Source organism: Nycticebus coucang, chromosome 5 (genome assembly GCF_027406575.1).
Source record: "Nycticebus coucang isolate mNycCou1 chromosome 5, mNycCou1.pri, whole genome shotgun sequence".
Taxonomy (NCBI): domain Eukaryota; kingdom Metazoa; phylum Chordata; class Mammalia; order Primates; family Lorisidae; genus Nycticebus; species Nycticebus coucang.
The window spans coordinates 102,890,855-102,904,862 of record NC_069784.1 but is presented as its reverse complement, the minus strand read 5'-3'; the positions used below and the strand labels follow the sequence as shown (position 1 = coordinate 102,904,862).

Below are 14,008 nucleotides of genomic sequence, written 5' to 3'. Positions count from 1 at the left end.
AAAAGTCTTTGGCTATGTTCCAAACTGAAGAGATCAAGAAACACTGGCAATAAAATATAATACCTGATCCTACACCAAAGAGGGAAAAGGTGCTATCAACGATATCATGTAGCCAATTAACAAATTGGAATATGAATATTATGGAAGTATATTAATACATTTATTAACATTGAAAATTATATTATACTTATATAAGAAAATATATCCTGGAGTGGTGCCTGTGGCTCAAACAAGTAGGGCGCCAGCCCCATATGCCAGAGGTGGCAGGTTCAAACCCAGCTCCAGCCAAAAACTGCAAAAAAAAAAAAAAAAATATATATATATATATATATATATATATATCCTTAAGAAATGTATATTTGAGGATAAAGGGATATAATGCATACAATTTCAAATGATATAAAAAATGAAATATTATGTATATAAATAGAAAAAATGATAAGGCAAATGATGCCAAATGTTAATAGTATCTTAGGCTGGGTTACAGATACATGGATGGTCTTTGCTCTAGTTTTATTCTTATAACTTTTCTATAAGTTTAGTATTATTTCCAATAAGAAGTTTAAAATGTGAGTGGGAGACACTTAGGATAATGAGGATGGGAAGGAAAAGAAGAGATAGTTTGTTGGGGATGGACTATATGGAGATACTAGTAGAGTGGGAGAAAAATGACTCATGAATGGATTAATTCAACAATAACAAATATTAGTGATCATTCTATCAGTTAGAAACCTCAATCTCCGTACTACTTCTTCCTAATGATATGTGGTCACATTCCTCAAGTTAGAGTATGACCTAATAGTTGGCTGGCAAATCTTAAAGTAGAGAGAGGCAGCTCCCTAACAGCATTAAGAACATGAACTCTGGGCCAGGCATGATGGTTCACACCTGTAATCCTAGCACTCTGGGAGGCTGAGGAGGGTAGAATGCTTGAGCTGAGTTCGAGACCAGCCTGAGCAAAACTGAGACCCCCGTCTCTACTAAAAATAGAAAAACTGAAGCAAGAAGATCGCTTGAGCCCAAGTTGGAGGTTGCTATGAGCTATGACACCACAGCACTCTTCTCAGGATGACAGCTTGAGGCTCTGTCTCAAAAAAAAAAAAAAGAGCATGAGCTCTGGAATTGTACTGCTTGAGTCTGACTCCTATGAAACATACATGCTGTATAACCTTGGCCAAGTCACTTAACCTCTCCATGTGCCATCATTTCCTCAAGAAAAATTTTAAAAGTATCTCTATGTTAGTTGTTATAAGAACTAAATCAGATAGTAACATTAGAGTACACAGCACAATATCTGACACATTCACTGCTCAACAAATGTTAGCTGTGCATCATCAATGCTCAAAGGGAAAGATGGCTACAGGAGAGGCTCTAGCCACAAATGGAGCCATGGTAGGTTTGGCCAGACAAATCTATTAGTAAATGTGAGTACTCCCTGGGTATGGGCAAGATTATGCAAGAGTGGAAAGAAGAAAAAGTCTTCAGAGTCAGATGAAGTAAGTTTGGCGTTCACGACTGCCACACAGTTAATTAATTACGAGGGCACCCCAATGAAGGGCACACAAACCTGCTTTAGTGGCCTGCACACCACTGATACCTCATCACTTTTCCTACTCCTATACTTATCTATAAACCTTCACAAACCACATCAAAAACAGAACATGTAAACTATTTTGTACCCAAATATATGGTTATTAATTTAAAGGATGAATAAATTTTTTATCTTGTCATTTGAGTATCTCTCCTCACTCAAGATTTCCTATTTATATAAACTATACAGCTTTATAACATTCCTACAATGTATGACATTGAAAGTTTTTCTACAAAAAAAAAAATAAAAAATATGCTCGCCTCTAGTGGTTTACTTAGAATAAGACCCACAACTTCTATCTGCATAATCTCTGAAGTGGTGAAAGTGTTAAAAATACTATTACAAACAAGCATGTGGTTGCCTCTTAGCCACTATCCAATGATAATTAGAAGATTATTCTGTACATTTAATCTTTTAACCCAAATATTACTATGGCCTTCACTAATATAAAAGCAACATCTCCATACTAGCTTGACAGCTAAATAAAAATACCTGTTCCAACAAATGGATCAAACACAACATCATTTGCTTTCACTTTTCCATGATTAGCCATGATGAATGCTAATCCAGCATCCATGCTTGTATTTCCAATGAAGTGTCTCTTTTTGACACTGTATGATTCAATAAGCTCTCTCTGTCCATCTGCAATCTAGATCAGAAATATTTATCAAGTTAGTAGAACGACACAAAACAAATTTAAGATAATCATTCACGATAAAATCATAGTACCTTGTTGACAAAAACTTCTTTCTACCTCTACTGCTCTAAACTTGTTCCTTGAAAATAATATGATTGTGGTCATTACGGATGAAACCTTTCATTTCTTAAGGTCTTTCCATTTACTTTGTATTTTTAAACCAAATTTGAATTGAATTTGAATGCAATTATTCCAGGGGGTAAGTAGTAAGATTTGCCCCTTTGTTTTTCCTCTAAATTAACACAAATCATAGCTTCCATTGACTCAACCTTAGGGAAATGGGCAGAACTACTTTACAGTAATTATATTTCTGTTCAGAATGGAAGATCTAGATTGGAGTTCTTCACAAAGGAGATCTCTTAACTATCACAGCATTTTGTCTTATCTCTAATTCATGAAAAAAGCAGTCCAGATATTTGAAAAGTCTTATTTTTAACATTTCCAGGTACGCCACTTCCTCCCTAAGACCTATATGGAACAAGTCTCTTTTATGTCATAGGATGCTCTGGGGAAAAAGAAAAAAAAGCTTAATCATATACTCTGATTTTAATCCGTATGAGTGGTTCTAACTTTTCAGCTGATTTAAAGTACTACATATAAATCAAATATAAAGACATTTAGCTTTTAAAGAAACAAACTGAAATAGGTAAAAAGAATACTTGCTTACCCATCTACCAAAATAAATATTAAGTGGATTCTCAGGGATGCAGTTTGGGTCCAAACCATAATCCTCCAAAATAGAGAATGTATGTTGTGGCTTCTTTAAATTCACTTTTCCTTCAAATGGCAGAAATTCAAGTGCCTAAAAAAATAAAAGTAATTCTAATGTCCTATAAAAATTTACAAAGAGTAGGGCTTATCTAATAATACCTATCCTATAAGTTTAATATCAGCATAAAATAAAATAAAACATGAAAAACACTCAGAACAAGATGTGGTAAACAATAAGCACTTTAAAGACATTAGGTATTCTTTTTTTTTTTTTTTTTTATCACCCTCGGTAGATGCTGTGGTGTCACAGCTCACAGCAACCTCCAACTCCTGGGCTTAGGCAATTCTCTTGCCTCAGCCTCCCGAGTAGTTAGGACTACAGGCACCAGCCAGAATGCCCGGCTATTTTTTTGTTGCAGTTTGGCCACGGCCAGGTTTGAACCCACCACCCTCAGTATATGGGGCCGGTGCCCTACCCACTGAGCCACAGATGCCACTCAACATTAGGTATTCTTATATATCAACAATGGCTAGACTACATTAGGACATTAATCCTATAGGATTATAGGATTAATCCTACAGGTTTTTTGTTTTTGCCAAATTCACTTACATCTATTCGCTTGACTTTTTCTTCTTGTGTCAGTGTTTTATTAAATGTGTGAATCTTTATTTTATACGTAGAGTCTGAATGTAGAAATGGAACCTAAAATAAAAACAAATATATTTTTTATGTTTAGTAATTCTACAGAATCTGCATATATGCCTATACAAAACCACATTTCACTACGCACCATCTTCTCCACAGGGTAATTTTTAAGAGAACTGTACAGCTCTTCAGGAGATTTTCCATGACCCCATAGTTCAAAAATAGACCTAGGAAATAAATGATTGGTACTAACCTCAGTAAAGAACTCAGTTCACATAGTAATTAATACATTAACAGTTACTTTACTAATTATTTATGCCCATTCACTATTATTACCTATTTTTTCTAAACTATAAATGAAAAACCTGCATCCTGAAAACAAAGATAACTTAAATCCAAACTATACACAGAAGGTGAACTTTACACAGAAAAAAAGGAAATTCAATGTAAGTCATAAGTTTTTCAAGTTTTCATTGTTTTGTTTTTGTTTTTGTTTGAGAGTCTCACTACATTTCCCTCAGTAGAATGGCATGGCAGCATAGCTCACAGCACCTCCAACTCCTGGGCTCAAGTAATCCTCTTGTGTCAGCCTCCCCAGTAAAACAGGTGCCTGCCACAACACCGGCTATTTTTAGAGACGGGGTCTAGCTCTTGCTCAGGCTGGTCTCAAACTCCTGACCTCCAGCAATCCACTCATGTTGGCCTCCCAGAGGATTACAGGCTCTATTTGTATACTGTAACAAATGATGTCATAAAATCACTTTCTTATTTCATAGAAATGGGTAAAAAGCTGCAGAAAAATCTATGTTTCCCTATCTCCTCCATTATACAAAAAGAACAATAATCAGAGTAAAATGTTACTGTTAACATTTAGCTATCATTTAGTAACACTCAGTAACTAAATTACTCAAAATATTAAGATCTAACAAGATAGGTACCCAGGTGCTTGCTACATTTCTCACTCTTTTTGTTATGCTCAAAATATTTTGTGTTAAAAATAATTACAATTAACTTTCAATCCCTAAACTATCAAAGAAAATTTTGAATTAAATTAGTTTCTAAAAAAAGTCTATTCTCCTTTTAGTACAATCAAAGTTACAATTAGATTCTGAATTGTATCCTTTGAAAACAAATTCCTTCTTTTCTATCTACTGAATTTATAGGGACCTTTACAGTAATAATACTCTTACTCAGCTATCACTGAAAATATACCTACACAAAATATACACAGAATAAATAGCAACCAAGGAAATTTTTGTAAGTATTACACAACTATTAATTATACCATTAATCAAATATATGCATAAGAAGATATACACCTTGAAAGTATGCAAATTCTTAGTACTTATTTAGCTAACTTAAACCTAATACGCTGTACCTTTAGAATTCGGACACCTCTTATAGCCATGAATTTTTAATATGTTAATCTATAACAGTAATTATTCAAAGTGTGTTTTTAGTTATGTTTCTATTTTCTAGTCATTTTTATTTAATAGTAAGACCCATCAACAAGCTTCAGTTTAAAAGACTATATATTTAGAGGTCCAGGCAGTTCTCAACGGGGTAAAGTTAACTAAATATGGGATTGTATCCAATTCAACAATAATAGCAATCATGTATGACAACATAAAGCATTGTTAACCATGTTAGTAAAAGTAGATCTATATAGATTTTTATTGGCATTACTTTATCAAATATAATTTCTAAGGAAAAGAAAGTTTTCAGCAATCTGCCAAAATGTTCAGGAAAAAAAGCAGCTCAAAGATGACACTAGCTGTTCAATTTTTAAGATGCTAGTCAAAAATACTACAGTTTAATTTTCAAATCTGATGACAGAAAATTTTCCAACTGTAGGAAAAAAATGAAAGAAAAGGAAAAAAAGAGCAGATGTCAATAAGATCCAGAAATATTCAAGGTAAATGATAAACATCACTGCATTAATTCGTACAAGATGTGATAATAAGAATTCCTTTCTCTAATAAATGAAATAGTAAAAAACACTTCATGTCAGTACCCACCTTTTGTCACCTTACACTTTACCAGTCTGCTCACTCAAATAAAAAACAACCATAAGCAAGGCCTTTTCAATACTTTGGTTATATTAAATGTGGCATCTATTCTATGTAAAAACATAGCATTTACATTCATACTAGACTGCTGCTTAATATAGAAGTTTAAAAAAATTATTCTAAAAGGAGTGTTTCTACTTTTCCTCCACTGAGATTGCTGTTTCAGCAGGTAACTCTCCTGTTCCACCACCACCACCCTGTGGCAAGTGCTGTAACTGCAGCCTAAGGAGAAAACAAATTCCTCCTTTTCTATCTACTGCCAATATAGCAAAAAGTACATGTGCATTCACGGGAGAATATAAGTTTCTCTTACTTGGCACACACTGTCCGTTTCATTAAGTTTCTTGCAATTTCTTCAGAGGGAATGCTCAGAATCCAAAATGGTGACTGAAAGAAATAACAATATACAACTTAATTTTATAAGTGGCTACGTGGCCTCATATGCTTTTATTCAAAAGATATCAAAAAGGAGAAATTCCTATTTGCTACTTTCATGTAAGAATACTTGATTAGGATAATATGGTACAATTAAACTTAAATTTAGAGGTTTTTTTTGTTAAACTACACTAAATTTAAATTTCATTTGCTGACATGTTCATTTATAGGGTCATTTATAAAAGTGCTCTCACATTGTACTATATTATCCTAATTTAACTTTTTACTATTGAAGCGATTTTTATTTTGGTTAGAGTCAGATTGAGTATTCTTACATCCACAGTAAGTAGCATTCCAACAGCAATAAAAGTACACCAAAAAAAAAAAAAAAAAGACTGAAAGGCAGAATCCACAAATTATTAAGCCATGTCAAGGAGGAAGGACTGTGAATGACTTTTTCTTTCTCTATTTTCCAAAGTATAAACTGACAAAAACTACAAATACAAAATGTAAACCCATATGTTCAGTCTTACACAATGAACAATTTCAAATTTTAAAATGTTTTCCAATATAAGCCCAAAATTCAGCCAAATTCTAAATTCTAATTCTAAATACACATGAACAGAAGACAGCCATTATTTCAATGGAAGGATAGATGCAAATTATGGTACAACTGTTCAATTAAAAATTAAAAACTAAATAAAATAAATGAATGCTAGAATCCAAATTATTTTCCAAAGCCACAATTTTTTCCCAAAATATCCCTTTGACTCCATTGCCTCTAGAAACAAATCTCAGTAAGCACACAAATATGAATTTACAATAAGCAGTTCTCTTCAAATCCAAGCTTCTATTATAAGCATACTACATATGGTCTAATGAAAATTGAACTTACCTTTCCATAAGTTTCCTGACTGCTAGTGAACTGTCCTCCAAAAAGTGAAAGTAAAGACTTTATTTCCTATATTGAAAATATTATAGAAAGAGTACAATTTAATACAGAGAGTTCAAAGTCTACTAAGACAGACAGGTATAATATGACTCACAAAATCAAAAAAGTGGGCTGATGATCTACTTGAAAAGGCATTTAAGTTTCAATATCAATTATAATTCAGGGTTCTGAAAAAATTTAATAGTCATAACCATAACCATTTAAAATTTTGAGAAATTTGAGACAACAGGAAAGATGCCAAAGACCTGATCATAAAAGTCCTGATTTTGAAAAAAGAAAAAACAGATTATAGAAACTACAGATTAGTAAATCTGACAACTGATCAATAAAAAAGAAATAAATAGCTAGACAGATAATTTGAGGATGTCTGGAAGTAAACAAATAAATAGGGTGCATCATAATGGATTTAACAAATATGTTAATGTAATCTTCTCTTCTTTCTGGACAAAGTTACAGAACTAGAAAGTGAATTAACCCAATAAATACTTTTAAAGCATCATGGAAAATTAAAATCTATTCAGATGGTGTCCATATTCTCCAAAGCCATCACTTTATACTGATAAATACAAAATGACTATACAAATTTTATTATTCATACTACTAACAACTTATCTCCTTAAATAACATAAAGCAGGTAAAATCCTACTCCTCTGCGCAGGTCTTATGGAGAAGTAACCTAATGAGAGGTAAGTGTCCCCACCGCAGGCTGCTGACAAGGCCCTATTCTCCTAACCAGAAGGAGCCTTTAAAACCAAGCCCACCATGAGCCACAGCTATTAAAAAGCAAAACATATACCCAGACCAGGAAGTTTCCGACTCCATGATCATTTTATATTATAGCAAGTTGTAAAATCAGCCTTATGTTTAAAACACTGGAGTATGACCAAGCTAAAATACCACTTTGCTGCACCTGAAATGCAATTAAAAATCAACAACAGCTTACAATATAAAGATCCTAAGAGTTGAGGGGGGGAAGGGATAGATTATCTGAAGTTGTATGGCACAGCATTAGTTCTACTACCCAAACTTAAGCAACCACTTAAAATTGAGAATAAACATGATAATCCCAGTTTCAAATTGAAAAGCAAAACATGTTTAAACTACTCCATCAACCTACTTAACAAAGCAAAACACAAGATTTTCAATAATTATATGGAAAATTCGCTTTCCAGTTGAGAATTTTTCGACACTAGGAACAGAAGAGAATTTATATTGAACACTGGATATAAAAACGTGGAATGATCTGGGGCACATGTAATGCATTAATTCACATGAGCTTTTCAGTTATTTCAGCCACTCTTTCATCCATACAGGTTGCTTCAGAACAGAAATAAAATCCAAGTGTGTGAATTTTATTTTTAGTATAATAAGACAGCTGCCAACTAAAATTGAACCTAATTAACTCTATTATAGGTAAAACTGGACCACCCATTTCTAATCTCCCATTTTAATTCATAAAGGCAGCCTCCCATTACAGATTTCCTGACTACTGGTTCTACTGCCCAAAAGTATGTATTTTTTTTATTTCAAAATTTTAATTCTTTTTCTATTATTTTAGTGGAGATGGGGGGGTCTCACACTTAACTCAGGGTGGTCTTGAACCCCTGAGCTCAAGCAATCCACCCATCTCAGCTTTCCAGAGTGCTAGCATTACAGGTATGAACTACTGTGCCCCACCCCAAAAGCACAGACCATCATTTTCATTCCCTTCTCCAGATGGGATCCTATTTCACTTAACATATTAAGCAACTTATACATGCAAGATACTGAGCTACATGAAAATAAACACATTTATCCTGGGGAGCAAGTCTAGGAAATTAAAATATTTAACCTCACAACTGAAATATGAGGTGGAAAATCATACATGCTCTCAAAGAAGCAAAAGCAAAAAGGTATTAGAGTACAAGAGAGGAAATGATTACTTCAGGTTTTGAAGGGATGTTTCAAACAGGAAGAATCCAAATAATGACAGAGGACTTCCACTTTCAGAGATGCAAACTAGGTAACTCAGATTAAGCCTCCTGCTAGGAAGAGTTGGAAAAGCAGGACCTTTACTGTAAGGCATGGAGAGATATCAAGAATTACCACACAATGATCCAGGACAGGACAGAAATTACAAGGTGGAGCCACATTTTCCCTGAGACATTTACTAACTCCAAAAGCAGGTATGAGAGTCAACAGCGCTTCTGACAACCTAATGGAGTAAAAGACACACACACACAAAAAAGTACAGAGCCACACATGGGGAAGAGAGGAGACTTGGAACTACCCAAAGATTAGGATCCCTAAAAGCACAGACCTTGATAGTACGTGGGAATCAGAACACAAACAGAATTTAATGCCTGAAAACGAATTAAAGTGATTACTCATGCTCCTGTGTGTTCCCCCATCCTCTTCAAGAGGATGTATATCATCCTAGGCAAGAGGATGTATATCATCCTAGGCCTGAAATTATTTCTTCAAATAAATGTTCAAATATAGCATATGGCACATATTTAAAAAACAACCCAGACCGGGTTCCCGCCTCGCAAGCCACAGGCCATCGGTGGGGGAGTCTCCACGTGGACTGCCTCAGCCCTCCCGGATGGCCACGAGTCAGACTGCACTGCTGTGATCCATCACGTTCTCCTAAAGAAGCATCCTAACTTAATCGCCACACTTTCACACTGAAGAATGCAACACTTTGATTAACTTGCTTAAGGAATGTCACAAAAATCACAACATTCTGAAATTTTTTGGTCATTGCAATGATCTTCTTGATGGGAAGATGAGAAAATGCTTGAAGAAAGAGGACACTGAAAAAAGGACCAAGAGCAGGGAACATGGTGAGGGATGTAAAAGAGACTTTTTAATCCTCAGGGGAACCTGAAAAATAAATTATATTTCCACCGGATGCCTTGGCTGAGACAAGACTCTTGCTTCATAGCTGAAAGAATCCTATCTTATTTGGTCTCCGGGATTATTTGAATGGAAAGTGACCCATGAGAAATTGAACCATGGAAAAACATGAAAACTCTGGATTCTGAGTATTTGTTGGGCAGAGCCTTTAGTTACTGTCTGTCTACCAACAAACCTGACTTCTACCATGTTTCTTGCCTTTGTTTACAACAAGTTAACATTTGAGTAACTTAATAAAATAATTTAAGTAAAACAAACAAGGCTCGGCACCCGAGCACAGCACCAGCCACATACACCAAGGGTGGCAGGTTCAAACCTGGCCCAGGCCAGCTAAACAACAATGACAACTGCAACAAAAAATAGCCAGGCGTGGCAGGTGCCTGTAGTCCCAGCTACTTGGGAGGCTGAGGCAAGAGAATCACTTAAGCCCAACAGTTTGAGATTGCTGTGAGCTGTGATGCCATTGCACTCTACAGAGGGTGACATGGTGAGACTCTGTCTCAAAAAAAAAAAAAATAGTAAGTGGGGCCTTGGTGTGTGTCACACTTTATGGGGGCAAGACATGATTGCAAGAGGGACTTTACCTAACAATTGCAATCAGTGTAACCTGGCTTACTGTACCCTCAATGAATCCCCAACAATAAAAAAAAAAAAAATAGTAAGACTAATAAGAAAAGTAACCCAGCACACATATGAAAAAGAATCAAAAGAAACAATAAATAATAGAAACAAACAAGACCTCTTTGATCAGCTACATACTTTAACTATGCTTTTTATATTGAAGGGGGAAAAAGACAAATAAATCATGTAAAAAAATATAAGACTAAAATAAAAACACAGATAAATCTACATGAATTTTGATTAGTCAATAGATTAGATAATGGAAGAGGAAAGACTCAAAGCAGACTATAGGAAGTTATCCTTGGAATAATGAGGACATAACACAGAAATGAGCTTCTGGAAGATTAAACTGGCACTAGGGTAATACAGTAAGAAGAATTTAAGTGGCAAGAAACAGGTAAAATCAGCAAGTCCTAGGAATATTACTCTAGAGAGCACAGCCTAAACACTCCATCCTCCCTGCACTGCCTGCCTTTAGTGCACTTATCCTCCTTGGCTTATACCAAGTCCCACTCTAGTATCCTATAAGTAGTATCTTTTCTCTAGTACTCTAGAATTATCTCTCTAAAACACAAATGGTCTTGTCATTTCTTGGCTTAAAAAAAGTTAGTGGCTCCCTGTTAAATCTAAAACAAAATCCAAACCTCCTCCATGAACCTCAAAACATTAATACTGAATCAACATTACAAACTTCTTTCATACTTCTAGGGACAATGAGTTGAACAATACTGAAGAAAATTACAATTAAAAATATGTGATCCTCACTTTCAATGAATTTTCAGCTTTGCTCTAATACCTGTATTCTTCTCTACTCAGTGTTTTTACGTGGCCTTGACAACTCTTTTGCTCTCAATGACTATTTCAAATTTTACTATTTTTCTCAATTTCTCCATTCAACTGCTGGCCCATCAACTCTCAAGAAATAACCTCAACTCATCCATTACCTAGAAAAGAGGCCCTTGGGCAACTACCTCATACCCATCTTAAATCTCCTTTGACCAATCTCCCCTTCAACTGAAAGAGGAACACCTCCCATGGTGCCCTTATATCTATTCTTCTCATCCCCTTAGCTTACAAACACACTCAAGCTCAATGTCTTCATGGAAGGAATCTACCCTAGAACCTAAGTTCCCCTCCAACTGTTAACCAACCTCTTACTTTCCTTCTTGTGCTCTAATTAAGAACAGTCCACTTTATCTCTCCTTGCTTATTTTCCACTGACTACTAAACCAAGCACTCTGGCTTCTCCCACTAAAACTCTACACAACAGACTAGCAAAATCACCAATTAATTACCTTCTAATAGAGAGTATCAATGAACATTTTTTTCATTATTTTCTAACTAATAAACCAACGGCATTCAACATTATCAATTTATCCCTGCTTCTTAAAACTTTGCCCTCCTAATTTCTGTGGCCTCACATCCCTCTTATTCTTACACTTGCTTATCTTCTTCATGGACTCCCTTTTTGGACCCTTAATACTTCTATTTTCAAGCACCTGTACTTAGCCCATCATTCCTTTAACACTATACTTTGAGTAATTTCATCCTCTCTCTTCGTTTCCATACGCAGAAGACTCCTAAATATTGACTGCCAGTCCAGACCACTCTGTGCATATTCATATATCCACTGCCTACTGGTCATCTACATTTGATGTCACACATGCACATCAAATTCAGTATACACAAAATTTAAATCATACTTCTGCCTGTGTTACATATTGTAAATGGAGTACTCCTATATGTACCCAAGGAGTCATCCTTCACTGGTCCCTCTTCCCCCGACATTTAACCAATCCAGACCCAATGATTTTATCACTTAAGTATTTTCTCCATTTATGCTATCCTTTTACCCGCTGCCCTCGGTCAGGCCTGCTTAATCTAACAGACTCTCAACTAGTCTCTGATGCCAGTCTTATTCCTCTCAAATTCATCCTCCACATTGCTATCAAAATGATACTTTAAAAAGTAGATTTTGCGGTTTCTCTACTTAAAATTAGTCAATAAATTTCTCTTCCAAGCTTGAGAGTATTCAAGGCTTTGCATTTTCTAGCCCCTATCTACCTCTCTTGGTCTCTTCTTAACCACTCTCAATCACACAGCTGGTGATTAATTAATAACGAACAGTCTGCAATTCTAATTTACATATTTCTCCCCTGGGCCAACTAACTCCTACTCATCCACGAGTGTAAGTTGTCATCTCCTAGGGAAGACCTCCTAAAGATTCCCCTTCTGTATGTTCTCTTATTTCCCACCAAAACTCTCCGCAACAGCCCTAGCAAAATCACCAACTAATTACCCTCTAATAGAGAATATCAGTGAACATTTTTTCATTCTTTTCTAACAACCAAAAAAAAAAAAAAAAAAACTGCATTCAACATTATTGATTTATTCTTCCTCCCTAAAATGTTGCCCTCCTAATTTCTGTGGCCTCACACTCCTCTTATTCTGCATCTCTCTCTCATTGCATTTATCACCTTTATTTTATAATTCTACATTATGTGTCTGCTCGGCTGTTCAGTATAAACAGTAAACTACTTGGAGGAAGAGGCTGTTTTTATCATCCTTATATCCCCAGAATCTGCACATTCAATTACATGCGCACTGAAAATGTTTCTTAAATGAATAAAACACTTTCCAAGTTCTCAATCATCTAATTCCTACTACCAACCCCCTCCACTGAGTTTGACTAGCATAATATGACATTTAAAACATAACATTCTATTTCTGTCAGATGTCTCTATCCTCTGCTAGAGGAAAAGCACCAGGGGTGAGATGAACGGTCATATTCACCTGCCTAATTCTGGTATTTGGCAAACACACATAGAAATGAATGAAAATGCTTAGCCAGCCTTCTCTCACACATCCTCTGCCAAGTTCACCCCGCCCAGAGGGCCAAAGATTGGTTTGGAGACGCGTGATCCGCCCCAACACAGTTCCCCGAATCCCAGCATCCTCGGGCTGTGCAGGTCACCCCCACCCCCACACTAACTCCACTCCGCTGCCCTCTTCTGTCCGAGGCTGCGGAGGAAACTACGGGCTCACCGGCAGGCGGAATTCCAGGTGTTCCTGCGCCATGAGCAGCAGATACCTGTTCAAGGTGCCCGGCAGCGCCATTGCAGCTGCCCACCAGCGCCTGCGCGCTGTGTCCAGGCCCCCGCCCCTCCTTGAAGCGGAGCCTGAGGACCGGAAACGGAAGCTCGGCGAGGCCAGGGCTGTCCCGTCGTTCCTCGCGCTCAGAGTCTGAGCCCCGCCCGCAGTTGGGAGGCGCTTCTCACCTGTCAGGCTGCGGACTCTGAGAAGGAGCCGCGGGTGCGAGGGGCAGCGTTGTTTTCAGGAGCAGGTTACGATAAAACATTATAGTTCCCGGTGACCGTTCCACCAGCAATATACTTCCAGCTTTCTCTACAACTCTTCAAATCTGGTATAAGCTGCCTACTACTAGAAA

The 14,008-nt window shown here is 36.3% G+C and overlaps 1 protein-coding gene and 1 pseudogene across 2 annotated transcripts in view; one reads left to right on the top strand and one right to left on the bottom strand.

Annotated features, from left to right (window-relative positions):
- Positions 1 to 14,008, bottom strand: part of TRMT11 (tRNA methyltransferase 11 homolog) — a 69,133-nt gene that overhangs the window by 51,448 nt on the left and 3,677 nt on the right. Inside the window, exons 1-7 of one of the 2 annotated variants that reach the window (XM_053591775.1) lie at positions 13,606 to 13,712; positions 6,985 to 7,050; positions 6,028 to 6,101; positions 3,791 to 3,872; positions 3,610 to 3,702; positions 2,956 to 3,090; positions 2,084 to 2,240 (exon numbers count right to left, since the gene is read on the bottom strand). In XM_053591775.1, the coding sequence (XP_053447750.1) occupies positions 2,084 to 2,240; positions 2,956 to 3,090; positions 3,610 to 3,702; positions 3,791 to 3,872; positions 6,028 to 6,101; positions 6,985 to 7,050; positions 13,606 to 13,677 (679 nt within the window). In that variant the 5' untranslated portion in view covers positions 13,678 to 13,712. Of the gene's footprint in view, positions 1 to 2,083; positions 2,241 to 2,955; positions 3,091 to 3,609; positions 3,703 to 3,790; positions 3,873 to 6,027; positions 6,102 to 6,984; positions 7,051 to 13,605; positions 13,713 to 14,008 lie in introns of those variants that run through there. The other variant, XM_053591776.1, reaches the window with a different exon arrangement.
- LOC128586440 (COX assembly mitochondrial protein 2 homolog) lies at positions 9,698 to 10,008 on the top strand (annotated as a pseudogene).